This window comes from Elephas maximus, chromosome 4, assembly GCF_024166365.1.
Source record: "Elephas maximus indicus isolate mEleMax1 chromosome 4, mEleMax1 primary haplotype, whole genome shotgun sequence".
Taxonomy (NCBI): domain Eukaryota; kingdom Metazoa; phylum Chordata; class Mammalia; order Proboscidea; family Elephantidae; genus Elephas; species Elephas maximus.
This window is the reverse complement of record NC_064822.1, coordinates 175,589,140-175,614,687: the sequence shown is the minus strand read 5'-3', so window position 1 is coordinate 175,614,687 and position 25,548 is coordinate 175,589,140. Positions and strand designations below refer to the sequence as shown.

The following is a 25,548-nucleotide window of genomic DNA, read 5'->3' as shown; positions in this document are numbered from 1 at the left end:
ACTATTCTCGATGAAGTCTCCCACAGGCTAAACGTACTATTGCACATTCCATTTTGCAGACAAGAAAAATGAGGTTGAGAAAGACTGACTTGCCCAGGGTCATATAGCTAGCACTAATGGGGCCAAAGTTCAAACTAGGCAGTTTTACTCCAGACCCTGTGTGCTTAGCTACCTCAGGAAGTGAGGACAGTACAGTAAGAAGCATATGAGCAATGTTCTCAGGGGACAAGAAGGATGGGGTCCATCACTTTGCCCAAAAAAGCTGTTGGTTTTATTCACTCAGAGCTTCTAGAACCCAAAGAAAATTCAAGATATTAAATTTAGACTCAAGGTCACCAAACTGGTGACCCACAGGGCTGAATCTGGCCCAGAGACATGTTTTGTTTGGCCCACACATATGTGTGTGTTGTTTTTTAATTGCACTGATATTTAAAAATCAGAAGATTGCACATTAGAAAGTTAGGTTTGTAGCTTATCCTAAAAGGCTAGAAATCTGGCAACACTAGACCCACATTCTCATAGACTGGAGCTAGATATGAACTCCTTAGCTCACCACAGTCCCCACTACTCTCTATTGTCTCCCCAAGACAAAGATGAGTTGCCATTTATCATCACGTTTGCTCATTGTTTTGTTGTTTGTCTTATAGTAACAAAATAATACTTAGTATGTGTATTAGCTTCCTAGGCCTGACATAATAAATCATACAAATTGGTGGCTTATAAGAACAGAAATTTACTGTCTTAACAGTTCTAGAGGCTGGGAGTCCAAAACCAGGCTGTCAGCCATGTTGATTCCTTCTGGAGGCTCTGAGGGAAAATCTGCTTTATGACTACCCTCTAGCTTCTGCTGACACTGGTGATCCTTGGTGTTCCTTGGTGTGTAGATGTACCTGCTTGTGACATCCTTTCTCTGTGTATGTGTTTCTCTGTGTCTCTTCTCCTCTTTTTATGAGGATACCACTCATATCGGATTAAGACCCACCCTAGTCAAGAATAACCTCATGTTAACTAAACTGATAACATCTTCTGATACCCTACTTCCAAACAAGGTCACATTCACAGGTAACAGGGATTAGGGATTAGGACTTCAACATATCTTTTTGGGGAACACAATTCAGTCCCTAAGAGCACCCATGTTTCCTTCTAAAGTGGGAAAACAAGAAATGGAGGAACCATGTATTTCTTGGTAGAAGTCAGTAATCTTCTAACATGTTTAACATGTACACACCCAGATTCTCTGACCAGCCCCTGTAGGCATTTGGGTCTGAGACCTGAGGAAACCCAGGATAAGAGAGAATCAGTCCAAGAAGGAACTGGAACCCACACCTACCTGCTCACCTCAGGTGTAAGCTTTTCGCACTGTACCCATCTGCGCAGAGCTGCACCCCAAGAGCCACCTGTAACGTTGGGGTTCTCTTGCATCTCTCAGTCCTTCCAGTGACCTTTTATGTCAGAAAGCTCTAGTCACAGGATCATTGGGTGTCTGTGAGCTATCTTTGGAGAAGGGCGGGGATTGACATTGCCCAACAGGGCACATATGTTTAGTCTGGGTCTTCCAAACCCCATTCTCCTTCATGTGAACAAAGATTTCATCAGAACACTCACACCTTAATTGAAGGTCTTCATCCGAGCTGGTCTTCCCTGAGAGAAGTCTTCTTAGCTATAGACAAATGTTTCAGTTGAGTTATTATCCATGTATTCTGGAACAAGGGACTGTTCAGGGGTAGACAGATAAGGAAGGCTTTGTTTTCACAAGTATTGGGTCTCAATCCCATTCTCTTGCCTGTATTACTTTGGTTCAAAATAATTTTTGCCAGGCCCTCCAGTGATCAGTGGCAGACACTGAAGTGACCTTGATTCTTGATTCTAGCATTGACTAAGGCTGCTATCTGTTTGACATATCAGCTTTCCTCCAACAGGAAGTTTGGTGGTCAAATATGTCATCAGACAAAGTATCTCAGCTCATAAAAGGTTTTGTGCAAAACCTCATCCGCTTTTACAACCACAGAGACCCCAGCTCTTATCTTAATAGACCATATTTCTAAAGAAGTTACCTTCTAAAGGGTGTCACTGATGGATTTAGGCACTCAATCATTCAGCTAGAGCAAAGAGCCCCTTCCAAGGGAACTTAGAGCCACAAATACTTGACACATAGTAGACATTCAGTAAAATATAGATTACTATAAGTACATGTGAATAAAATATATGATGCATACCACCTATAGCCAATCCTGCTACTTTGCAGATAAGAGACTGAAAGCCAAAGAGGCCGAGATCACTAAGGTTATTCCAGGGTCAAGAGGTGACCTGGGACTAGAACCAAAGTTTTGTGACTCGAGGTCAGTACTCTCTTCTCCACACCACACTGCATCTCTCAGCCCTGGGGGAAGGAGAAACAGGGGGTACCAACTTGATGTCCAAGTTCAATGTCACCAATCCATTTCCCCAGCCCTCCCTTTGGCTACCATAGCATCTTCTACCTACACCTACAGAGCAAATGTGCTGAAGCAGTCTCAAGAAGGGAAGGGCAGCACCAGACCCTTGAAAGAGTACTGGCATTGGCCTCAGAAGACATGGGTTCAAATCCCAATTCCATGTGGCTTGGCTGTATGGCCAAGCCACTGAACCATCAATACCCATATCCACTAAATGAAAATGACTCCACCCTCTGACCCCTCCCCCTGCTTTCCTCACTGAGGTGGTGTGATCACCAAATGTGATCAAGTGGACATAAGACTGTAAAATAGAGTCATGAAAATATTGAATAGGGAGCTTGTTGGTTGGTTGTCTGTCCTGTGGGAGGTAGTGTGAGGAAGTGGGAAAGCATTAGACTTGGGTGTCAAGAAAACCATGATTTTGAAACTCAGTTTTCTCTATGTGACCCTGGAAAAGGTCATATCACCCTCAGGGACCCATTTTCCGTATTTAAAATAAAGGGATAATATTTTCCCCGCCATTTAACAATAAGCCAGTCACTGTTGAGTCAGTTCTGACTCATGGTAACCCCATGTGTGTCAGAGTAGAACTGTGCCCCATAGAGTTTCAGTGGCTGAATTTTTGAAAGGAGATAGCCAGGCCTTTCTTCTGGAGCCCTTCTGGGTGGACTCAAACCTCCAGCCTTTCAGTTAGCAGCCAAGCATCTGAACCATTTGCACCACGGAGGGTACTCTGTACACATGCAGTTGCCAAGAGTTGGAATCGACTAGACGGCAACTAACAACAATAAGAAGTAGTAAAAGCTAAAACATTTGTTGAGCTTTTACCATGTGAAAGATTCAGTGCTACACACTTTCTATGAATTATTTCATTTAATCTCCTTACCAGCCCAATGTGGTATGTACTATTATTCCCCTCCCATTTTACAGATGAGCAAATTGAGTCCGGAGAACCTGTCTAAGCTTGTAAGCAGCAGAGCTCACAAGAGCTACTGTTTTTCTAAACTAACACCTCCAAGTCTCTTCATGATGATGGTATGGTCTAGGTCAAAAAAGAATTCTTCCCAGCTCCTGAAGTACAGCATGTTAGCCAAGCCCCAGTGGTCCATCAAATCACGAAACCAAGTCTTCATGAAGTCTGACCCTGGTCGCGAGGCTCACTTTCCTTGCACCCTAATCTGGGAATTGCAGGAGCCCTGAGACTTCTGAATGAAACAGTCCCTCTCTGTAGGCAGCTGGGCTATCCAATGCCAGGCACCCTCATTCCAAGAGGGGATCAAAGCTGTGTGAATGGGGGAGGGGTAATTGCTGTGTAATATGTACGGTCTCTGGTTCTGGAATGGCTCTCAGTGGCTTGCTTTATTCAGGACTTCCCCTCATATCCCTCCCCGACTCCAGTCATCTGAGGGCTCTGTTTTTCCACTGGCTGAACTTTACCTTGGGCTCCCCGAGGCCAAATCTTACAGCTTTCCTTCCCTTCCCTACCCCCACAGAAAGCCAGGTGGCCGCAGGCCTGAGAGAACTTAAAGTCTCTAGTCCCTGAGCCATGAATGCCACCACTAGGTGATAAGGTTTAAGTGAACATAAATTGGAACTGGGTGTTGGGCAGTGTGGACCAGCCCTTCTGTGGTAGCCAAACCATCTCAGGCTCACAGATGGCCTGTAAATGAATCAAGAAAGGTTTTCAGGGGCCCCACTCCCTCTCCAGACACTATTTTTTAGCAACCAACCAAGAAGGCCGCTTAGTTCCACTACAGCTGGGGTAGACACCGCATGGCCTCCTGTCAAATGCTATTTAGTAAGTCCCTTTAGCTAGCATAAATACTTGTTCTCTCCAGCCCGTCAGAGATTAATATAGGAAAACAAATACCCGGGCTCGTGTCACCTCCTGTGACATGAGATGCAACTCAAGGGTGACATATTGGTAGCCTGCTACCTCCGCCAGCCCCGTTCTCAGCACTGTGGGTAATGTAGAAAGACGGCAAGGGCAGCAGGGGCATGGGACCTGCCCATGTAGAGGAGGTAACAAGCTGGCCTGAAACTGTAAGAACCTTTCTCAAGAGAGTAAAGTACAGTGACTTACAGAGGGGTCCACAAGCTATTTTCAGTATTTCAGAAAGCCAACCAAAATCACACAATCATCCAACAACCCGTGAGAAAGCTTCCTGGGCTTACGAAAATGCCAAGTTGCTTTGCTTTTTGGCTGCAAGTAGTTAGTGTATTACTAGCTGATTATGTCAGAATAATGATTGGCTAGAGTTGGCAGTTACAGATGTATTTTAGCTTGTTTCTTTTTTAATGGAAAAAAAAACTAACACTCAATACATGAAGTTTGATGGATATTTTTTCCAAATATGGGATCCACTGAGAGGAAAAAAGAAAAATACCCCTTGGTGTTGACAAGGTTGGGAGCTGCTGATACAGCGGAAAGAGTATTGGATTAGGAATCAGAAATGGGGAATCAGATCGGTTTTGCTGGGATCCAAGAATTGACTATGCAGTAATAAAATTGGGGCCAGCAAGGAAGTCAGGTGCCGGAGAGGCTGGCTCTGAAGAAAATCAAAGATAAGAATTCTGAGGGGAATCCTGACAATGGGGAGTCAAAAGATCAATGTGGGAAGGTTGCCAAAGAAGTAGAATCTTACCAAGGCTGAGGAGCCCTTAGTCCATACTAGAGGCTGGACAGGAATACAGTGTTTGGAGATAACCTAGGTGTGAGTTTCGGGTCATCCATTTCTTAGCAGTGTGATCTTAGGCAAGTGATTTTACCTCCCTGAGCCTCAGGTTGATAATCAGCCATCTGGGGCGGGGAATCTCCCCGTCATGGGAAGGCTGACTATGATGAAATAGAACAAGGAGTTTGGTCCGGTGCCTGGAGCGCATAAGTGCACCTCAGTGAATCTAAGCCAAAAAAGCAAACCCAATGCCATTGAGCCAATTCCGACTCATAGCGACCCTATAGGACAGAGTAGAACTGTCCCATAGGGTTTTCAAGGAGTGAATCATGAATTCGAACTGCTGACCTTCTGATTGACAGCCTAGCTCTTTACCACTGTGCCACCAGGGCTCCCAATGAACGGTAGTTGTTATTTTTGGTGATCCCTTGCGGGGGTGGCATTTAGAAATCTCCGTTTTTTTTTTCTCTGAGAGGGTGGAGGAGTGTCATGTTCACTCCTGATCCTATCTATGTGAAGATGGGACTAGACTTATCAAGTAATGAGGACAACATATCAGAGGCCTCCCCTCTCCAAGGCATTACATGCATCCATCTAGGGGGTACATCTATCTCCCTTAGGTCTTTCCTGGCCCAGGGATGACCCCCTCTGGGAATTTCCCATTTCTCAGGTAGCTTCAGAGAATTTGGCTTCTACTGGAGATTTAAAAAAAAAAAAAAAAAAAGATTTGGGCCATGCGTGACTGTTCTTTGGCACCAATGCCAGGGAGTATGCAGGGAAATGGGACCAAGTGAGACTTGGAAAATGAGATGCTAATAAGGGGTGTTCAAAACCAAGGGGAGAGCTGTACAAACACCCGGAGAGAGAATATGCATGGCTGGAGTGGGAAGGGCCAGTGATGAGAGCTAGATGAAGTGGGCAGATACGGCTCTTGTAAAGGCCACTTTATGATACTTTATCCCAAGAGCCCTGGGAAGCCACTGAAGGGTCTTATGTAGGACAGTGACATTCTCTCTTAAACCAGCCCTTTCAGCTCCCATAATGACGAGATCTCTGAGTCTTTCTTGGCTAGAGCCCACCCTGCTTCCCTCTCAGGAGTCCATCTCCATCCACATGGCCACCCCACCATGCCTCTCCAAGCACAGTTCGAATGCAGGAATAAGGGGGTGGAGGGACAAAGAGATGAGTCCCCTTGCTGCCACCAAGAGTCTGACCGGGGCCAGTCAGCTAGGGGACATCTTTGAGTAAGCAAACAAAACCCAGTGTGGGTCCACAAAATACAACTACGTGTGCTTTTGAACCTGGGTGCCTGCAAAAGCCCAAAGTCAAACAAATTCAGTGTAAGAAAAGCCGTTGCTTATTAGGAAAGCAAAAAAATAAAACCATCTTCAACTGAATTACTCCATAACCTTTAGCAAGTGAAGGGCCATCGTTTTCCTAGCACTTAAGGCCCTCTTTCCCTATAAAAACATCATGATTAGCTTGCTCCAAGTGGACCCAATTTTGTTCCCTACAAAGGGTCAAAGGGGTAGTAAGGAAAAAAGAAAAAGAAAACTTTAGAAAGGCATAGAAATTATAAATAGTTTTCCCATTTGAGAGATGCCTGGAAGTATCCCAGGGACAGGGATCTACTAGTTCCTCCATCCTTTCAAATTGTACATCCAAAAGGAACTACGTTAACACAGCCACTCTGGAGGGAAAACTGGCAGGACCTATTAAAACATATGTGGGAGAAAGATGTGGCAGTCTGCTTCCCTAAAGAATCACAGCCTTGGAAACCCTATAGGACAGTTCTACTCTGTCCTAGAGGGTCGCTGGGAGTGGGAATCGACTCAATGGCAGTGGGTTTTTTGGTTTTTATTAAAATGTGCATACCTATATCCAATAATTCCAAATGTATATTTGCATAGAGAAACATGTACATATGTGAACAAGAGGACTGTACAATGATTATTTGTTGCAGTGTCCTTTTTAAGGATAAAAAGCTGGGAAGAACCTAAATATCCACCAATAGGGGACTGGTTAGATAAATTATGGTATACTGAGAGGCAGGAGCCCTGGTGGCACAGACGGTTAAGTACTCAACTGCTAATCAGTTAGTGGCTCGAAGCCACCCAGTGTCTCCACAGGAGAAAGACCTAGCGATCTGCTTCCATTAAGATTAAAGCCAAGAAAACCCTATGAGGCAGCTCTGCTCTGTTACGTAAGGTCACTATGGTGTTCTACTATTCATATTTTTAAGAGGAAAAAGTACTATAAAATTTCTATGGTCACCTATGTTTGTAAATACACAAGGAAGAAAGAGTCTGGAAAAGGGACCAAAATTTGAGGCAGTGATAAAAATGGACTTTACAGTTATCTGATTTCAGATAAATAGATGATAGGTAGATAGAGACATGGATAGAGAGAGAGAGATACAGACAGATGCAGATGCACACAGACATACATACACGTACACAGAATGTATTCATATAATACTTATAACTTCAACAATTAAAGGACCGAGGTGGTATAAATCACCATTCCCCTTTGTGCAAACAGTTTACGCACTCAGTTGCTGACTGAAAAGCTGGAAGTTCAAGTCTACCCAGAGGTGCTCAGAAGAAAGGCCTTGCAATCTACTTCCAAAAAATCAGCCCCTGAAAACCCAGTGGAGCACAGTTCTACTCTGACATATGTGGGGAAACTGTGAGTTAGAATTGACTCGATGGCCACTGGTTTGGTTTTTGGTTTTTTGGCTTTTATATAAGGAAACTAAAGCTTAAAGATGTCCCGTAATGTGCCTAAGCACACACGGCCAGCAAACCCCAGAGGAAGGATCTGAGCCCAGATCTGCCTGCCCCAAAGCCTCCCCACAACCCCACATGGTCTCTTGAGGCCACCCAGGAGTTGACTATAATAAAGGCTAGAAGAAGGGGCCTCCTTTTCCATAATGGCTGCAACGGTAATAGCCCAATGCAATGGACAATTGTGTTTTTGTTTTTGTTTTTAATTAATGAACCTGTTGGAATGTACATTCAGCAGTTGATCTGAATGGTTCCTGCAAAACAAACAAAAATCCTTCCACACAAACCATTTCCACAGCCACTTTTCCAACCTTATCTATCCAGGGATTGCGAAAGGAACATACAACTGATTTGTCAGTGGGGTACCTTCTCCGGCCAGACCCTGTCTCCTGGCTCCCTCCCTGGCTTCCCCACCACCACCCAGGCCATCTGCGCAGACTGGTCACCTCCCCATGGGCTGTCTAATCATCCTCACCTAAAAGGAAAAGAACATTAACCCTTGAGATTTTCTGTCTCTGTTAGCTGTACTTCTCCCTGGGCCTCTGTAAGGCAAGGTGAGTCCTTTATTATTTATTTTTTACTTTGGTGTGATGGTTTTGAGGATCCCTTCAAGTTCTAATAGTCAAAGCCAATTGCTCTTGAGTCAGTTCTGACTCATGGTATCTCCGTGCGTGTCAGAGTTGAACTGTGCTCCACAGGGAATTTCAATGGCTCTGATCTTGCAGAAGTAGATCAACAGGCCTTTCTTCCACGGTGCCTCTGAGTGAACTCGAACCGCCAACCTTCTGGTTAGCAGCCAAGCACATTAACCATTTGTACCACCTAGGGATTCCTTCTAATAGTCAAAGAACGTTAGAAATATTCTTTACTTTTCTCTATTCATATCCTAAAATAAATAAACAAACCAAATTCTCTCTCCCTTAGGATGCTGCTTAACTGGCCATTTTTGACTGTCTTCATAATATAAGGAAAACTTCCCAAATCAAGAAGTAAAGCATTCTTAAAATGTTAACAATCACTCTGTCTCAATCCTAGGAGGAGCCACCTGCCTTAGATTATCATAGGTTTATGATGGGGTTATGATACGTTCAAAAGTATCTGAAGAATGACATACTAAAGGAAAAAGGTTAGCCCTACCCTTTAGTAGCTGAGTGGCCTTGGGCAAGAACTACCTTGTTCAGCCTTGGTGTTTACCATCTGGAAAATGGGAGAAATACCTACTCTGAAGGTTGCTGGGAAAACCCTGGTGATGTAGTGGTTAAGAGATACAGCCGCTAACCAAAAGGTCAGCAGTTTGAATCCACTAGGTGCTCTTTGGAAACTCTGTGGGGCAGTTCTACTCTGTCCTTTAGGGTCGCTATGTGTCAGCATCGACTCCACGGCAATGGGTTTTTAGTTTTAAGGTTGCTAGGGCGGATAAAAGAGACAGCAACTGTGAACTGCTTGCTCCCAGCTGAGGTCTTTTCCCTCTTCCACCCTCCTTTAAATAATAGCACCTCTCCTCTTTGCGTGGTCCCTGGATGTCCACAGCCTGGGTCCCTTCAAGTGGCTAGATCCTCCCTGAAGTCTGATCCTTTTTTAATTTTTTTTAAGTCACAGAGCCCATTGTCAGGGTGTGACTGTGTGTCAGAGAAATAGAGAATTGATCTGGTTTCTTTAAAAATGCCTTCTTTGCTAAAACCACAACCTCAGATCTGATAGTGAAGGAATCCGCTGGCACCAGCCCGTATCAAAACAATTTGGAGATATCCAGGGACCATCCTCTGGGGCTGGCAGCCAGCCCCAAGATGAGCCGCCCTCTCGAATTCCCAATAAGCTCTGGGGCCATCCCCCCAACACTCTACCCCATGGATGAAAATGGGACCAGAGAGAGGACTTGGCAATCTGAAACAGAATTCTTTCTCTTCTGTCCCCTCAACCCTGCAGAAACCACACAAACCCCTCAATCTTCAGAAAGCTCTTGGCACTGCCCACCCTTCCTGAGCTGGACAGAGCTGCTGAAAAAAAAGCAGGATCCATCCAGCCCAGGGGGGCCACCTTCTTCATTTCCAGCCCCCTCTCCTTCCTCCTCAGAGTCAAGGTTTTGTCAGGAGTTTCAGGGGCAATGACTGGTGAGGCAGGGGCCCACACACGTTCTGGCTGCTGCCAAGTCCTTTTCTTTTCCCCACAGGGTATTTTATAAGGCAACATGTAGTTTATTCTTCTCTTAAACACTTGCGCTGGGGTACAGGGCCCGGAGTTGCCATAGAAACACCTTTTAACTCCTCCTCATCTAGAAGGTTGTGCCAGTCCCCAGGGCTTTTGGAGAAAAAGGCAAAAAGAGACACCTGTGAATGGGGAGAGAGGAGTGGGGTAGGCCATGAGGGGAGCCCACAGAGAGGCCAGGCAACATGGCACCCAGCCATGAAAAGAAAACAACCAAGAAGGTTCTAGAAGGAGAAGCTGGTGAGCAGAGCATTAGTGGGGTGGTTGGGGTCAAGGGGAATGGGGTCAAGGGAGAGAACGAGGAGAGCTTCAACCCAGACTGGAAACCAAACCAGAAAGGCTCTGAGCAAGGAAAATCTGGAGCCACCTACTGGATGCCAGCAGGGTGCTCTCTGTAAGGCAGTGGGAGGTCAACACGCCAGGCAGCCTGCATCCACACCTCCCATTTTTAAAAGCATTAGCTCATCCCCGCCACTAGTGCAGTGCACCAAACTCAGGCAGGACCGTTTTGGATCAGTGCCAACGCATGTAAGATTTTTGGTTTCTTTTTTATTTTTGCTATACCACAACGTTTTGGCCGTTAGGTATTTTCTGGTACCTTAGCTTTTCTTGGGGCAGTTTATTAAGGTGGAGGGGGTGGAGCAGCTGTTTCTTGAATAAATCCCAGAGAAACTGCAAGTGACTTTCTGCCTCAGCCCATACCCACAACAAGAAGCATAAGCGGACAGAGAGCAGAGTCCAGGAGGTCTCGCGGAAGCAGGAATCACTTGCCCCTTTTTCCACTGTTCCATAGTGAATTTACAGGGTGGACACCTAAAAGCCAAGGGCAAGGGGGAAGGATGAGGTCCCGTTCCCCCACCACCACACATACACACAAAATCCAGTGAACACACCCAACCAGTTGTCAAGCAGAAGAGTCATTGGATCGCAGGTCCGCCCACCCTAATTCCACCTGTTAGCTTCTGGTCCCTCTGCATCTCACTCAGCAAGACCAGAACCCAGGAGCAGCAGCAAAGCCCAACACTAGTCAGGTGGGAATGTCACCCACTGGGGTGAGGAGGGAAAGGCCATTGGAATTTGGGTGGGGGCAGTCAGGGGAGGAAGAGAAAACCGTCCCAGGCTGCAGGCAACCAGGATCCTCCCAAGCAATGCAGAAACCCAGGGCAGCCCGTTCCCCAAGGGAGGGAAGGGTGCCCAGGGCAGGCCCCAAGAAACTTCTAGCAAGGGCGACCCCAGGTCGCACAAACACGCACAGCTGCCGACTGGAATGACCGTCTGGTCACCACAGCTCCCCCTGCCCAACTTCTCCTAGACTCAGCCTGGCCCACCAGCTGTGCCCCTCCCAACCCAGGCTGCCCTCCCCACCACCCCACCACCTCCCTGCCAGGCTCCTGCCGCCTCCCTTCACCCACAGCACACTGGTGGAGGCCCTTAACCAGGACCCAGTGGAAAATGTTCTTCCCCTTTATGACTGTACTTAAAACACACATGCTCCATTCTTCACCTCTGAATCGCCACCCACACCCAGCACACACACACACACACACACACACACAGCAGGGGTCACTGGACTGGTATGCTTTATGAGCTGGAAAGGAGAAGATGGTTCACAGCTGCTGCTCCACCTCTGGACATCCAAACACCAGTGTCCCAAACAAGTTTCCCAGGACACTCCCAAGGCCTTCCATAAAAACTGGTTTCACTTCTTGCCCTGGCCTCTCTAGTCGAGATGGGAAGCCCAGTTTCGAATTGGCACCATGGTGTGACCCTTGGCATTTTAATTCTTTTGGTGACAAATATATTTTCCACTGCTTATTCTCCCCCTCCTTGCACACATTCAAGGAATAAAAAAAAAGTAGCCTTCCTGTGAATTTTCACAGCTATGTGATAAGTGAGCCCTCACACACTCCACCTCCAGCTTGCCATCAACACTCTTAAATTCAGTTCCTCCAGGGAGAGGGTCAACCCCATGACTTTTCTTCTCATTCCCCCCGCCCCCCCCCCCCCCTTAAATCCACCCAAACTTGGCAGCCTGCAGCTCTCAGTGCAAGAAGCTCCGTTAGTACTTGTCTGAGAAATGCAGGGCTGGGCTGCGTCTTAATGAAAATGTTAAACTTCAGGGGTGCAGGAGATGATGCAAACTCTAGAATACTCCAAGTGTCTCCTGCAACTTTCCACGCACATGGCTGGCAACTTTTTTTTTTTTTTAAACTATCCAACATCGTAGCACTTTAGTTAGCATTGCAAGTTTTAGGAAACCTCTCCTCTAGCTTTCTCCAGCCCTTTCTCCCACGACAGTGGACGGGCTAATTTTCCAGATGTCAAAAGGACTAGTAGGTACTTCACGCCCCCAAAAGCAGAGCAAAGGCTGCAGGGGTTCATTCAGTTACTATGGGATTCCTCTGCAGGGTATCTACCCCTCGGCTGTGCCAGGGCCTCTCCTGAGGAAACAGAGGCTTCCCAGCCCGCCCCAAGCCCATTTGCACAGTAAAAGAACAGGGCTAGCCATGCCACCGGGAGCAGCGCCCCACCCGGCTGCAGCGCGCAAGCGGGCACCGCGGGGGCTCCAGCGGGGGCCCCCGGGGCTTACCTATGTCGGAGTTGCAGAAGGCGTCCTGGGGGTGGCTGGGCGAGCATGTGCACGCCTCGGCGCCCCAGTTCCCCAGGCTCCAGGTGCCCAAAAGCACAACAAGCCCGAACCAGGGAGTCATTGCTGCTGCCGCCGCTGCCGGGGTTGTTTTTCGCCTCTCCAAAGTTGCCGTGCGCGCCGCCGGCGAGGCTGCTGCAGCCGAGCTTGTCACCCGGCCAACCGGGGCAACTTTGGCCTCGGATGCGCTGCCCTCCGAGTGCCCAGGAGGGACGGGATAGGGCGCAGCGCGGCTGCCTCAGGGCCGGCGCACACTCAGCGAGCGGGCTCTCAGGGCTAAGGAGCGGGCGCAGGAGCAGGAGCGCAGGAGCAGTAGGAAGAGAGGACGTCCGAGCGCCGGTCTGCTGCCCACTGCCCGCTCTGCGCCGCTGCTGGGGCCGCCGAGTGTTATAGCGGCGGTCCCCTGGGCACCACCCCCCTCGGGCCCTCGCGGCCCGCCCCTCCGACCAATGGTAGAGCCGCATTACCTCATCGGCCCTCCGAAAAAGGGGCGGGGCCGGGGGCGCGGGACGCGGGGTGGGGCAGCCCCGGTCCGTTCAGCTCCTTATAGGGAATAACGCGGCTGTGGGCACGCGAGTGGGTGGGCTGGGGCGCGCCCCGGACCCGAGCTCGCCGCCTGACCCCCCCAGCGACGCCCCCTGGGGCCCTTCCCGCATGGCCCCTCGCTGCACGTCCACCCCATCCTCTAGGCGCCTCTGACCCAAACCGGAATTAACTTCCAGCCAGCCACCCCAGCATAGCCCCCTCCGCAGGTCAAAGGCGAACGGGCCCTAAAGATCTTGACTGCGCCAGGGGGAATACCTAGGAGAAAATGTTGGCCCTCCACCTCCTCTCCCAGGGACAGAGAGGAAAGACTCAGACAAATGACCTGCTCTCTGCCTTCCCTGGATTTGAGAAGTCATCTAACGTTTGGAGCTGGCCACAAAGATGGTTGTTTTCCCTCCTCCTCCCCAGCCCCTGAAAATGGGGCTGTGGATTCATTCATCAAACACTGTTCTGGATGCTGAGTTGAGCAAGACAAAGCCCTTGCTCGGTGGAACCTACAGACAATATATCAGTAAATCATAAACACATGCAGTACATTTCTGTAGTATATGTGCTATGAAGAAAACAACGCAGAATAATGGGTTAGAAATGGCTGGGGAGGATGCTACTTTCTATGGGCTAGTGAGAGAAAGTCTCTCTGAGAAGGGGGCATCCTAGCTGAGATGGAAACAAGGAGAAGGACCAGCCAGGTGGCAGGCTGGCAGGAGAGAGCTCCAGGCAGGAAGAGCAGCAAGTTCAAAGGCCCTGGACTCATTGGAAGAATAAAGTAGAAAGGGCAGAAGGAAGTGGTAACCTTGCCTATGGCAGGCAGGTTTCCATCCTTTGGCAAGGAATTTGAGGGTGAACTGTCCCAAAACTGGGGTAAATCCAGATCCTGGAGAACTACTAGCTATAATGAATGATTACCAATAACTAATACTGTTACTATCATTATTAAGTAACACCTTGACACTGTTTTTCATTTTTTAAAGCAGGGTTCCATACCACATCTCATTATATCTCACAGTAATCCTTCTAGGTAGGAAAAGTGCAAAGTGTCATTCACACTTTCCAGGTGAGGAAACTGGCACAGAAAGATGAGATGACTCAGTGACCAGGCAGGAACTCAGCTCCTTCACTTACACTGATTGTTCTATTCCAAGAAACCAAAAACCAAAATCATTGCCATAAAGTCGATTCTGACTCACAGTGACCCTATAGGACAGAGGAGAACCACCGCGTAGAGTTTCCAAGGAGCACCTGGTGGATTCAGATTGCCTCAAGCACTTAACCACTACACCACCAGGGTTTCCTCTATTCTAAGAGATACATTTCCCCTAGACTTTGTTGTTGTTACTTGATGTCAAGTCAGCGTCCACTCATGGTGACCCCATGTACAACAGAGCTAAAAGTTGCTGGGTTCTGCGCCGTCTTCACAATCGTTGCTATGCTCGAGTCCATTGTTGCGGCCATTGTGTGTTTAGAGTGACTTCCAGCCTAGGGGGCTCATCTTCCAGAGTTATATTGGACAATATTCTGCTGTGCTCCATAGGGTTTTCATTGGCTAATCGACTCGATGGCACTGGGTCTGGGTAATTTCCTTGGTGATCTGGGAAAAATCTTATAAAGCCTTCCACGTGACTGGGACTGGGCAGGGGTAAGCGAGCCTGGCAAATCCCAAGTGTGCCCTCCTTCAATCCGCATCCACGAGGTGCCCTCCTGAGCCCTCTCAGGACTCTGTGGGCTGCTGGCCACGCCCGTGTCCGAGTCTCCTGGGAGCCGATGTTCTGTTCTGAGGCCTTCACAATCACCGGGACTTTCTTCCTAATCTGTCTTAGTGTGAACTTTAACAGAGGTTAAATCTAAATCTAACTGTGCAAACACCCTTTTGCAAATATAATCTTCCATCTTTCTACCCTTGTGTCTCTCTTCCTGTCTCTCCCGCCTCATCCTGTTGGAAAGAGACTTGTATGTTCTAGCTATAGAAATGCTAAACATTTGGAACAAAACAAGGGCTGGGAATACTGGTCAAAAATGCAAGCTCACCCTCATTCTCAGAAACTCCTCCATTTACAGCTCAGCGAAGTGAGATTAGGATGACCTAAGTAGAAAATTTCATCAGAGATGGTATTTCCAAGAACAATTTTCAAATTCCGTTTTCCAAACCCTTAAACATTTTAGCCATAGGGAGAGGAAGCTAATTTCTACATTTTTTCGGCCTTGTTCACCTTCCAGCTTTAAGACCCGTCTCACCTTACCTTTAACTATAGCCTAACCCGTAGAGATCTTTTCCCTCTCAAAGTTTACTCCAACATTTTCATTGTTTCATGGAATATGATTGTATTATTTCCCCACCCAGAGTCCCTGGGTGGTACAAATGGTTCATGTATTCAGCTGCTAACTGAAAGGTTGGAGGTTCAAGTCCACCCAGAGGTACCTCGGAAGAAAGGCCTGACAGTCTACTTCCAAAAACTCAGCCATTGAAAACCCTATGGAGCACAGTTTTTCTCTGACACACGCGGGGTCACCATGAATCAGAATCAACTTGGTGGCAACCTTTTTGTTTGTTTATTTGTTTTGTTCTGTTTGTCATCCCCTCAGCCACACTAGAAACACTTTGAAGCCTGAGATCTTTAGCCACTCATCTCCCTCAGAACGGAAAATCGGTTCCCAGGAGACTTGGACATGGGCGTGGCCAGCAGCCCACAGAGTCCTGAGCAGGCATTCAGGCGGGCACCTCGTGGATGCAGATTGAAGGAGGGCACACTTGGGATTTGCCAGACTCGCTTACCCCTGCCCAGTCCCAGTCATGTGGAAGGCTTTATAAGATTTTGCCAGACCACATCCACTTTGGATAAGTATCTTACATGACAGAGGCCCTCTCTTCTTTTCTTTCTTTTTACTTTTATGGTTTTGTCCAAAGTGCCAGTATTTTCTCCAAGGAAAGGACTTGCCTAGAATATGAGTATCAGGCTTTTGCTGAAACTTTTGCTAAATTCAAACAGCAGGCTTCTCATCAAAAACATCCGAAGCATCTGATTATGGCAGCTACCTAATTACGTAAACCAAGAGTAATCTGATTATTTTTCCAGCTGAAAGGTAATGAAATTGCCTTTTGGTTTATTTCCTCTTGCTCCCTATCCTAAGCTGGTACACACAGAGTCTTTGGAGTTCAGTGAAGCTCTTTCCCTTGGAAAGTTCTCCCTAATACCTAACTTGAGGGGAATCCTCTCCACCCACCCATGTGAGGTCAGCTGAGTCTTCACCCTGAGGAACAGAAAAAGCAAGTTCCATGCATCCTCATTGAGGGGACCCAACCTGTCAGGTCACTCCCTCCAACAAGCCTACTTCAAGGCCATCCATCAGGTTGTCACCATGTCCACGGGCCTAATAATAGCTAAGAATTGCTTTTTCAAGGCCACTTTCTCAGCTAGATGGAATGAACCTGGAGCTAATGGTTAAGAATGAAGATACTGCCTCTTTGGCTTTCTCTTGACAGCTAAGAACAATGATAAATTTATAAACCTGGGAAGAACTTAAGCTTCAGCATCTATATGCCCTGTCCTCAAACCTACCAGGCTGACCTAGTAGTCCCTTTTCTGAAACTTTCCTGGAAAAGATGAGTCTATGTCCACCTCCTTCATATCAAAGTTTAGGGTGCTAGAATCTATAGCAAGAGTTCTTATAAACATTCAGAACTAAAAAGGACCTGAGAAACCCACTGTCCTCATTCTATAGGTGGCGAAAATAAAGTTCAGGCAGATGAAGGAATTTGCCCCAAGTTTCAAAGTCAGCTAGTGGCAGAGTCACGGATGTCCAGCAATTGCCTTTCATACCCGGGGCTGTCTTCAACACACCCATGGGCCTTGGTCCTTCCAGCTTCAGCATGTGACTCTGTGACTCACTCTGGCCGTGAAAATTCCAGGCCCTCACTGCTCCTGGAATCCAGCATTCCAGATCTGTCGATGACCCATTTCAAGTCTCTTTGTACAGTGTCCAGCACCTGGAGAGTCCTACCTGCACTGGAAAAGTAGTTCTCCTTCTGATAATAATCACCCTTCGAGCCAATCAGGACAAAGGGAGCCCTGTACTCACCAGAGGTTTATCTCTTGTGTGTTTACTTTTTCCCTTTCTAAATTATTACCTAGTACTTTTGGATAACATTCTGAACATATCTCTGTGAAGAAATACACGAAAAAAAAATTTTTCTGGAGGTGAAAAACGGGCTGGTAGAGAAAAAGCCAACAAACAAAAAACCTGAGATTTAGCCCAAAAGTTGCAGGAGATAGTTATGTGTCTGCCTTGGACAAGTCCTTTCACCTGTATAGGCTTCAATTTCTGTGTTTATAAGATGGAAAATATACCTCCATGGTCTTCAAGGGCACTCTTGGCTCGAAAATTCTAAGACTCTATGGGAAATTCTCACGGACAAGGTCAGTGTTTCTGAACGGAAGATAGATCTTGCCACTTAAACAGGTTTAAGACAAATCGAATGTGGCCAAGACTGAAAAGTATCCATCAATCTCTCAATCAACGCTTATCGAGTTCTTCTTCTGCTCTCTCTCCTCCAAGACTCCAGGCTGAAAACAAAGAATTTCAGAGAAGATTGTGATGGCAGGCTCATAGGAGAGAGTCAGAGTCTTGTCCCTGGTAGAGCTCAGCTTTAGGTGCTTGTTTATTTATTTGCCTCTTGAATTGTAAGCCCTCTAAGATCAGGAAACATGTCTTTTTGTTTCTATACGATTTCTGAAATTCATCGAACTCCTACACATCCTTCAGAACACAGCTTAGATGTCACCTCCTCCAGGATGTCTCCTCTAATTCCCCACCCCGAGCCTGGATCAAGCCCCCTCCCATGTATCCCCATAGCACCCTGTGCTTCCTATTTTCACAACACTTAGCCAGCTGTGGTTATCTGTTTACCTGCCTGTTTCCCTTCCTGGACTGTAAGCACCTTGAGGACCGGGGATCGAATGTGCTAACAAGGAGTTCAATAAGTACTGGTTGAATAGGTTGAACAGAATTCACAGATTCTTCCCAGTATTCACATGGGCAGGTGTTAGCTCCTCGTAGAGTTCAACCAAGCCCTATCCCTCTGGCCAGTGCTAGGGGGCGCTATAAGCCAGAGAACACCCTTTCCCTCAGCCTGCTGTCTCCACCAGTCTCCCTGAGAAGGCGTGAGAGGCGCAATTCCATACTAGTAAGTGTTGTTCGGGTGCCTTTGAGTGGGTGAAGCTAATCCTTCCCGTCTGCGATAGCCGCAAAGCTTTCAGTCAATATTCCGTCCGCGGCTGCCGAACTTCTCCACCTCTGAGTCGGCGGCAGTCAGCCCCAAGGAGAGCCGCTCTCTGGAAGCTACATACTTGTGAATCGTTGGTCTGGGGGCCTGGGCAGGTTTGGGAACACAAAGCAAAGGATGCCACAGCCCCACTCTTCGAGGGCAGAACTGGCCTCTGGAAATTAAACCTGAGAAGGTGCTGACAAGACATGTGTCATTTCTCGTGCCTCATAGGGAGACACCTCCTTTCTTCCCTTTCACTCCAGACCCTAGCCGCAATACCCTCCTTCAAACCCACAGTCCATCTGAAAGTCATTATATTCAAAATAGCCTTTTCCAAGCAGCAGCCCTGGTCCGCCCATCACCCTGTGTCCTGGCCAGACCCTCAGAAGGGTTGCCGCCCAGCAGTAGGTAATTATGAACCTAAGGTGCTAGGCACGTCAGGTTTTCTCTGTGTCTGGCACCAGCAGGGAGTAACCACCTTTACTGGCTTCCATCTGCAGTCAATTTCATGGCAGTAAAATTGCAGGGCGTCTCTGGCCCCAGCTCTCCCCCAGCCCCACCACCAGGGAATTGAAGACCCTTCAGTAAGAGTCACTGACTGCATTCACAGGAATCCTGGGGTTTTTGTGTTTCTTTCCATAGGGAGCAACTCCCAGGAATTTTAAGCCAGAAAACACATGTGTGAAGTAGAGACATCTCCTGCCCTGTGTTTTCTGGGGAGGTGGGAGGTGAGGAGCAGAGTTAATCTCTTAGCTCTTTCCCTTTTCTCAATGGCTTATATGTGCAGGGGGAAACCCTGGTGGCACAGTGGTTAAGTGCTAAGGCTGCTAACCAAAAGGTCTGCAGTTTGAATCCACTAGGTGCTCCTTGGAAACTCTATGGGGCAGTTCTACTCTGTCCTATAAGGTCGCTATGAGTCAGAATTGATTCGAAGGCAGTGGGTTTGGCTTTTTTTGGTTTGATATGCTCAGGGAGCCAAAGATTTCCTTGAAGGACAATAGGAAGTGGAGGGAGAAGGACTTCTGCTCAAGTTCGTCTTAATGTCTTCCTTATGTCCGTGGAGTTCTTGTGTTTTTCCTTTAGAAATGAGTAGCTTCTTTGTGGCTTCTTTGAAGGTTGCATGCTCAGCTTCACGCAGAGGATGCACACAAAGATCTCAGTGGGTGCTCTTGTGGGCTGGGCAGGAACCGGTGGATGGATGGATGGTTGGTCTCTAGTCATCTGGGCTGGAGATCTGGCATCTGCCAATGCACTTGAGCTCTCTTCAGCGGAACCTGCTGGAACTGAATCGGACTTGTCCTGTGATGTGGGGAAGGAGTATTTGACACTCTCGATCACGCCCTTCTTAGATTTGGCTGCTGAGACTTCACTTTCAGTGAAGGGTTTTTGATTTCTACCTCTCAGACTCTGCCTTCTCAGTCTTCTTGGCAGACTCTTCAAGCTCTTCCTGCCACTAAAATGTAGGTGTGGTCCAATTCTCTGTCCTTGACTCTCTCCCCTTCCTTTTTAGCGGCCACACTCTGCCTGGCTAAAACCACCCACTCCCATGGCTCCAAACCTCCCACTGTGCTGTTTGCATTGGGAAGGGCACTGCAGGCGCCGGGATCCCTCTGAGCTCCAGAACTCTCTATCCAGCTTCCTCCTGGACAATTTCACCTGCAGGTCCCATGGCCTGTTGAGACTCTAAGCATCCAAAACTCATCTTTTCTGCTCAGCCCCCTCGGTGTTTCCTGTCCCCTCGAATGGCACCATCATTCCCCATGTCCTACAGATTGCTCACTTTACAACATCTAGTCACCCCTGGATCTCCCCATTCCCACCATTTTTGCCTTGGATCAGGCCCCCATAGGCACTTGCTGGACAATCGCAATAGCCACCTAATTGATCACCGTACCCAGAGTCTTACAACTTTTGTGCTGCTGTTCATGTAAATGTTTTCAAAAGTGAATCTGAAATCATGCTTAAAATGATTCATTCTTGCTTAAAGTGATTCATTCATTCTTCATGGCTTTCTGGGCAAAGCTTTAAACTCCAAAGAGAGACACACAAGGCCTTCTGTGATCTGGCCCTTCTTAGTGCCCCCACAGTCCACAACTCTAGAGGGCACTGTTCACATAGAAGACAATGAGATCACTTCTCCTACAGTAAAGCAGGAGTCCCTGGGTGGTACAAATGGTTAATGGATTTAGCTGCTAACCAACGGGTTGGCGGTTAGCATCCACCCAGAGGCGCCTTGAAAGAAAGGCCTAGAAATCTACTTCCCCAAAAAATCAGCCGTTGAAAATCTTGTGGAGCACGGTTCTACTCGGAAACACGTGGAGTCGCCATGAGTTGGAATCAATTGACAGCAACTGGTTACCGTAATGCAACAGAAACCTCTGTGCTTGCTTTCCAAATGTATGCTGCTCTCATTCTCATCTTCCAACTGTTCTATTCCAGCTGTCAGTTTCCTGCCTCTGAGCTTTGTTCATACTGCACTCTTTGCCTGGAATCCACACTCCACCAATGTTTTCCCCACCTGCCAGGAAACATATATTCATCTTTCAGATTTCAGATGGAGTTACTACTGCATGAATGTTTCCTTGACCCTCCCTCTGTCCCTCTTTCTCCCTTATGCCATACATACCCTGTCCCTGCAACAGATCTCCCAGACTTCCATTTGGGCACTTCTCAAACTCCATTACCCCTAATGGTTGGTATATCTGACACTCTATAAGCTCCTCTGTTACCTAGCACAGTATCTGCACACAGTAGGCACTTACCAAATATTGAAAGAATAAACTAACCAATGAATGGCAGGAAAAAAAAAAGGGAGGAGTCAGAGTATCACTGTCACAAATTCATCTTGACAAAGTTTCTGAAATCCAGCTTCTTGGGTCCACAAACTCAACTGGATTAGGCTCCCAGAGCTGATGGGTCCCAGAGACACTACTCAACGATTCACAAGAGACCAGCAAACCAACCACAATTCCATCGTCTTTATTTCCCCTGAGGTATTTGTCACGTAGTCTAGAACACTCATGTCAACATGATCCTCATCTTTTCTCCTGATAACCATGGAGAATTCATGTGAAGCCAGTTTCTCATCAGAAGGTGTGTATGAAGTACGAGGTGATCATAAATGCCTTTCAGCTGAGATACTTTGAAATTCTCACAAAAACGAAGATTTTGCCATGGTAATGCTCATACCCACTCTTCTCTCTGAACAGTGCTGGCCACACACTGCCAACTCTGTCTGAGGTCTTTGGTCAGTTTCGTTGCTCCAGACTAGCCACTACCTCTTCCCCACTCTCCTCAGACTCTTTCTGCACTGGGATGATTATAATTCATTTGGTTTCTCCTTTTTAGATTACAGTAACCATCAAATGATTACCCCCAGGTCAACTAGTTTAGGTCCTGGGTGCCCTCAGATTTTCAACTCTATCTTTACTATGTCTTGATTTACTACCAACATGACTAAACACATGCATGGTGTGTGGGTTTATGGCTTTGGTGCTTAGAAGACAGCCTTATTTCTGAGTTGTGATTATATCCTTCATTCTCTGTTTTCCCCCGTGTGTGCCATGGTGTGACGATCAATTCTTGGGAGGAAAGGGACAGTGTTCCCTCCTTCCTTTCCTTCTTCCTTCAGATACTCACCAAATACTGATTGAGTGCCTACTACAGGATGGACCAAAAAAAAAAAAAAAAAAACCAAAGCCATTGCCGTCAAGTCAATTCTGACTCATAGCAACCCTATGGGACAGAGTAGAACTGCCCCATAGAGTTTCCAAGGAGCACCTGGTGGATTTGAACTGCCGAACTTTTCATTAGCAGCTGTAGCACTTAACCACTACACCACCAGGGTTACCACAGGATAAACACTGGGGCTAAAATAGTGAAGAAGGCATAGACCCACCTTCAAGGAATTCCCAGTGTAGTGAGAAAGCCAAGAAAAAATAGTTGGTGGTAAGAGCTACAACAGGAGGATCAACTGTTCCTAAGATTCCAGTGTTGGGTGGTCCAACCTGGGACGGGGCAGATGTTTGAGAAACCATATTATGGTAAGACAGAGGGTCAGAACTAGGAGAGAACTATAGTTATCAAATCCAACTCCTTCATCTTCCAGGCATGTAAAGAGGCCCAGAGGTGGACTTTTATGTGACCCCACAGGACTGTTGTCACAAATAAGACAAGGAATCCGGCCCCTTAGTACCTAGTCATCTTCCATCACTCCAGGTTAATTCAGGGCTGAGCCCATAATTCAGTAAATCGTTATTTCCCTGTCTTGTAACATTCGTGAATGTGGGGATGGCACTGAAAAAGATTTCAAGACAAGGCAAAGAAAGGAAACTAGCAGTTGAATACCTGCAATGTACAAGGCACTTTTGATACAGTACTTCCTCTGATCCTCACAACCCTAAATAATAGATGTTATTTTATGACCATTTTATGGTCAAGAAAACTAAGGCTCAAAGAAGTTAAATTGCATGTCTAAGTATTTACAAGTGAGGAAGTGGCAGAGGTGTGATTCAGGCTCAGAAGTCTCTTTCCAAAACTATTGCTCATTCTGGAGACTGCGAAGTCTCTATGTCCATGGGTTCATCAGAGCACTTGAAGTGTTGTCGTTTGGGTTCTTGTTGAGATCTCAGAGCTTTTGATCATTGTGTGATTCAACTACAGAGAGAGAGAGAGACAGTGCTCTCTCCCTAGAGATCAGGAGGGAGCTTTATCAGCAGGCAAGCGAGATGTGTCTTATGTTTTGCCTGGTTTGAAAAGGCAGGAGAAATCACATGGAGAGCAGTTTATGGGGGGGCGGTGCCCTTCCTTACCTAGAATTTGGGTGGATGCCGCAGCACAATTACATTTGTATTACAAAGAAAGGGCCCAGAACCCAGAGCAAGCTGATGGAATACTGATGAGTATATTTTAACAGCTGTTGAATATGGCTTCATTCTCTCTTGAAATTTCATGCATGAGATGGAGACAGTATACCATGTTTTTGTCCCAGTTTTGCCATATACAATAACTATGTGCCCTTGAGTAAATCGGTGAGACTCCCTCCACCCCTGCCTTCAAACGTAAGACCAGGATATTGGATTTAATGATCTTTCACAACTTCCAAATCAAATGTTCTAGAAGGCATCATTTAAAAAAAAAAAAAAAAAAAAGCTGCCATCGAGTCAATTCCGACTCATAATGGCCCTATAGGACAGAGTAGAACTGCCGCATAGGGTTTCCAAGGAGCAGCTGGTGGATTCTAGCTGCCGACCTTTTGGTTAGAAGCCAAGGTCTTCACCACTGTGCCACCAGGGCTCCTCCAAGCATCATAGCAACAGGTAAACCACCACAGTGACAAACTGGCATACCTTCTGCCTGAAGAATTGATATTTATTATGTGCCAGATCCTGTTTCAAGAACTTTGCAAGTATTAACTTATTTAATTCTCACAATTCTATGACGTAGGGGCTATTATTATTACGCCCATTTTGCAGAAAAGTTGCCTGAGTTACAGAGAGGTTCGTTAACTTGGCCAAGGTCACACAGTTAATAGGTGGTAGAGCCAGATTTCGAAGCTCATCATTCAATCCTGTGTTCTTCATCCTGTCTTCACTGCCTCTGATGATCAGTTGAAAATGTTTTGTAAACAATAAATATTATTGTCTTTTTTTTTTTTTTTTCCTCCTATTCATGTCTTAAGCATTTGTTCATGCTATTTCCTTGGCCTGGAGTGCTTTTCCTTATTTCACCTGGCTACCTCTTGCTTGTCTGGAGTGGAGAAGAATGTGGCTCTGAAGCCTGGAATTTTGAAAGTCAGTTATTAAGCACAGCCATTATTGCAAATTTAATTCTATAACCTTACCATTAAATATATTAAGCACAAGGGTAGTGAATATTTAAAACTCATTACTTCCTAATTATTTTATTACATTTTACTCTTATCTATGCTCTTGAAGTTATTTGTTGTGGTTGTCGTTAGTTGCTATTGAGTCAGCTCCAATCTACGGTGACCCCAAGTACAACAGAATGAAACAGTACCCGGTCCTGCTCCACCTTCAGGATCATTGGCATGCTGGAGTCCATTGTTGCAGCCAGTGTGTATCTGGAGTGTCTTCCAACTTAGGGGGCTCATCTCTCAGCACTATATTGGACAATATGCTGTAGTGATCCATAAGGTTTTCATTGGTTAATTTTCAGAATTAGATGACCAGGCCTTTCTTCCTAGTCCATCAGCCTGGAAGCTCCCCTGAAACCTATCTACCATGGGAGACCTTACTGGTATTTGAAATACCAGTGGCATAGCTTCCAGCATCACAGCACCATGCAAGCCACCACAGTATGACAAACCGACAGATAGCCAGTGTTATTTACATCTGTAATTTGTGTATGGTGGAGATAACTACACGTGGTGGCTACTGAACATTCTTCCCAACTCCGCAGTCAGTGATGTCATATTAAAAACCAAATCCGTTGCCATGGAGTTGATTCCAACTCATTGCAACCATATAGGACAGAGTAGAACTGCCCCATATGGTTCCCAAGGAGCACCTGGTGGATTTGAACTGCCAACCTTTTGGTTAGCAGCCATAGCTCTTAACCACTACAGCATCAGGGTTTCTGACATCATGTTAGTAGTTTAGAATTGGCTATGGTGGGAGGATTTACACTGCAGAAATTGGCAAATGCTACAAATCAGGACTTTTTGTCCAGGAGAGCTGGTTGTTAAGTAGTTACCCACACACCATGGAGCCAGACCATATTGGCTCTAATCCCAAGCTCTGCTATTCCCTAACTGTGTGACTTTGGGCAGGTAGCTTAACATCTCTGTGCCTAAATATCCTCTTCTGTAAAATAGGAACAACAATAGTGCCTACCTCATTGACCTGGGAGGAATAAATGAGATGATACTGGAAAGGATCTCACAGGCTACGTGGCACAGAGTCAGCAGTCAGTGAATGGCCACAGTCATTATTATTATTTATTACTAAAACAGTATTATTATTAGGCCTCATCT

The 25,548-nt window shown here is 46.6% G+C and overlaps 2 protein-coding genes across 3 annotated transcripts in view; one reads left to right on the top strand and one right to left on the bottom strand.

The window, feature by feature from the left end:
* TIMP3 (TIMP metallopeptidase inhibitor 3) overlaps positions 1 to 13,213 on the bottom strand; it is a 68,615-nt gene extending 55,402 nt beyond the window's left edge. The window contains exon 1 of one of the 2 annotated variants that reach the window (XM_049884280.1): positions 12,692 to 13,213. In XM_049884280.1, coding sequence (XP_049740237.1) covers positions 12,692 to 13,212 — 521 coding nt within the window. In that variant the 5' untranslated portion in view covers position 13,213. The remainder of the gene's footprint in view (positions 1 to 12,691) is intronic. The other variant, XM_049884281.1, reaches the window with a different exon arrangement.
* Positions 1 to 25,548, top strand: part of SYN3 (synapsin III) — a 687,937-nt gene that overhangs the window by 297,094 nt on the left and 365,295 nt on the right. The gene's annotated exons all lie outside the window — the stretch shown is intronic.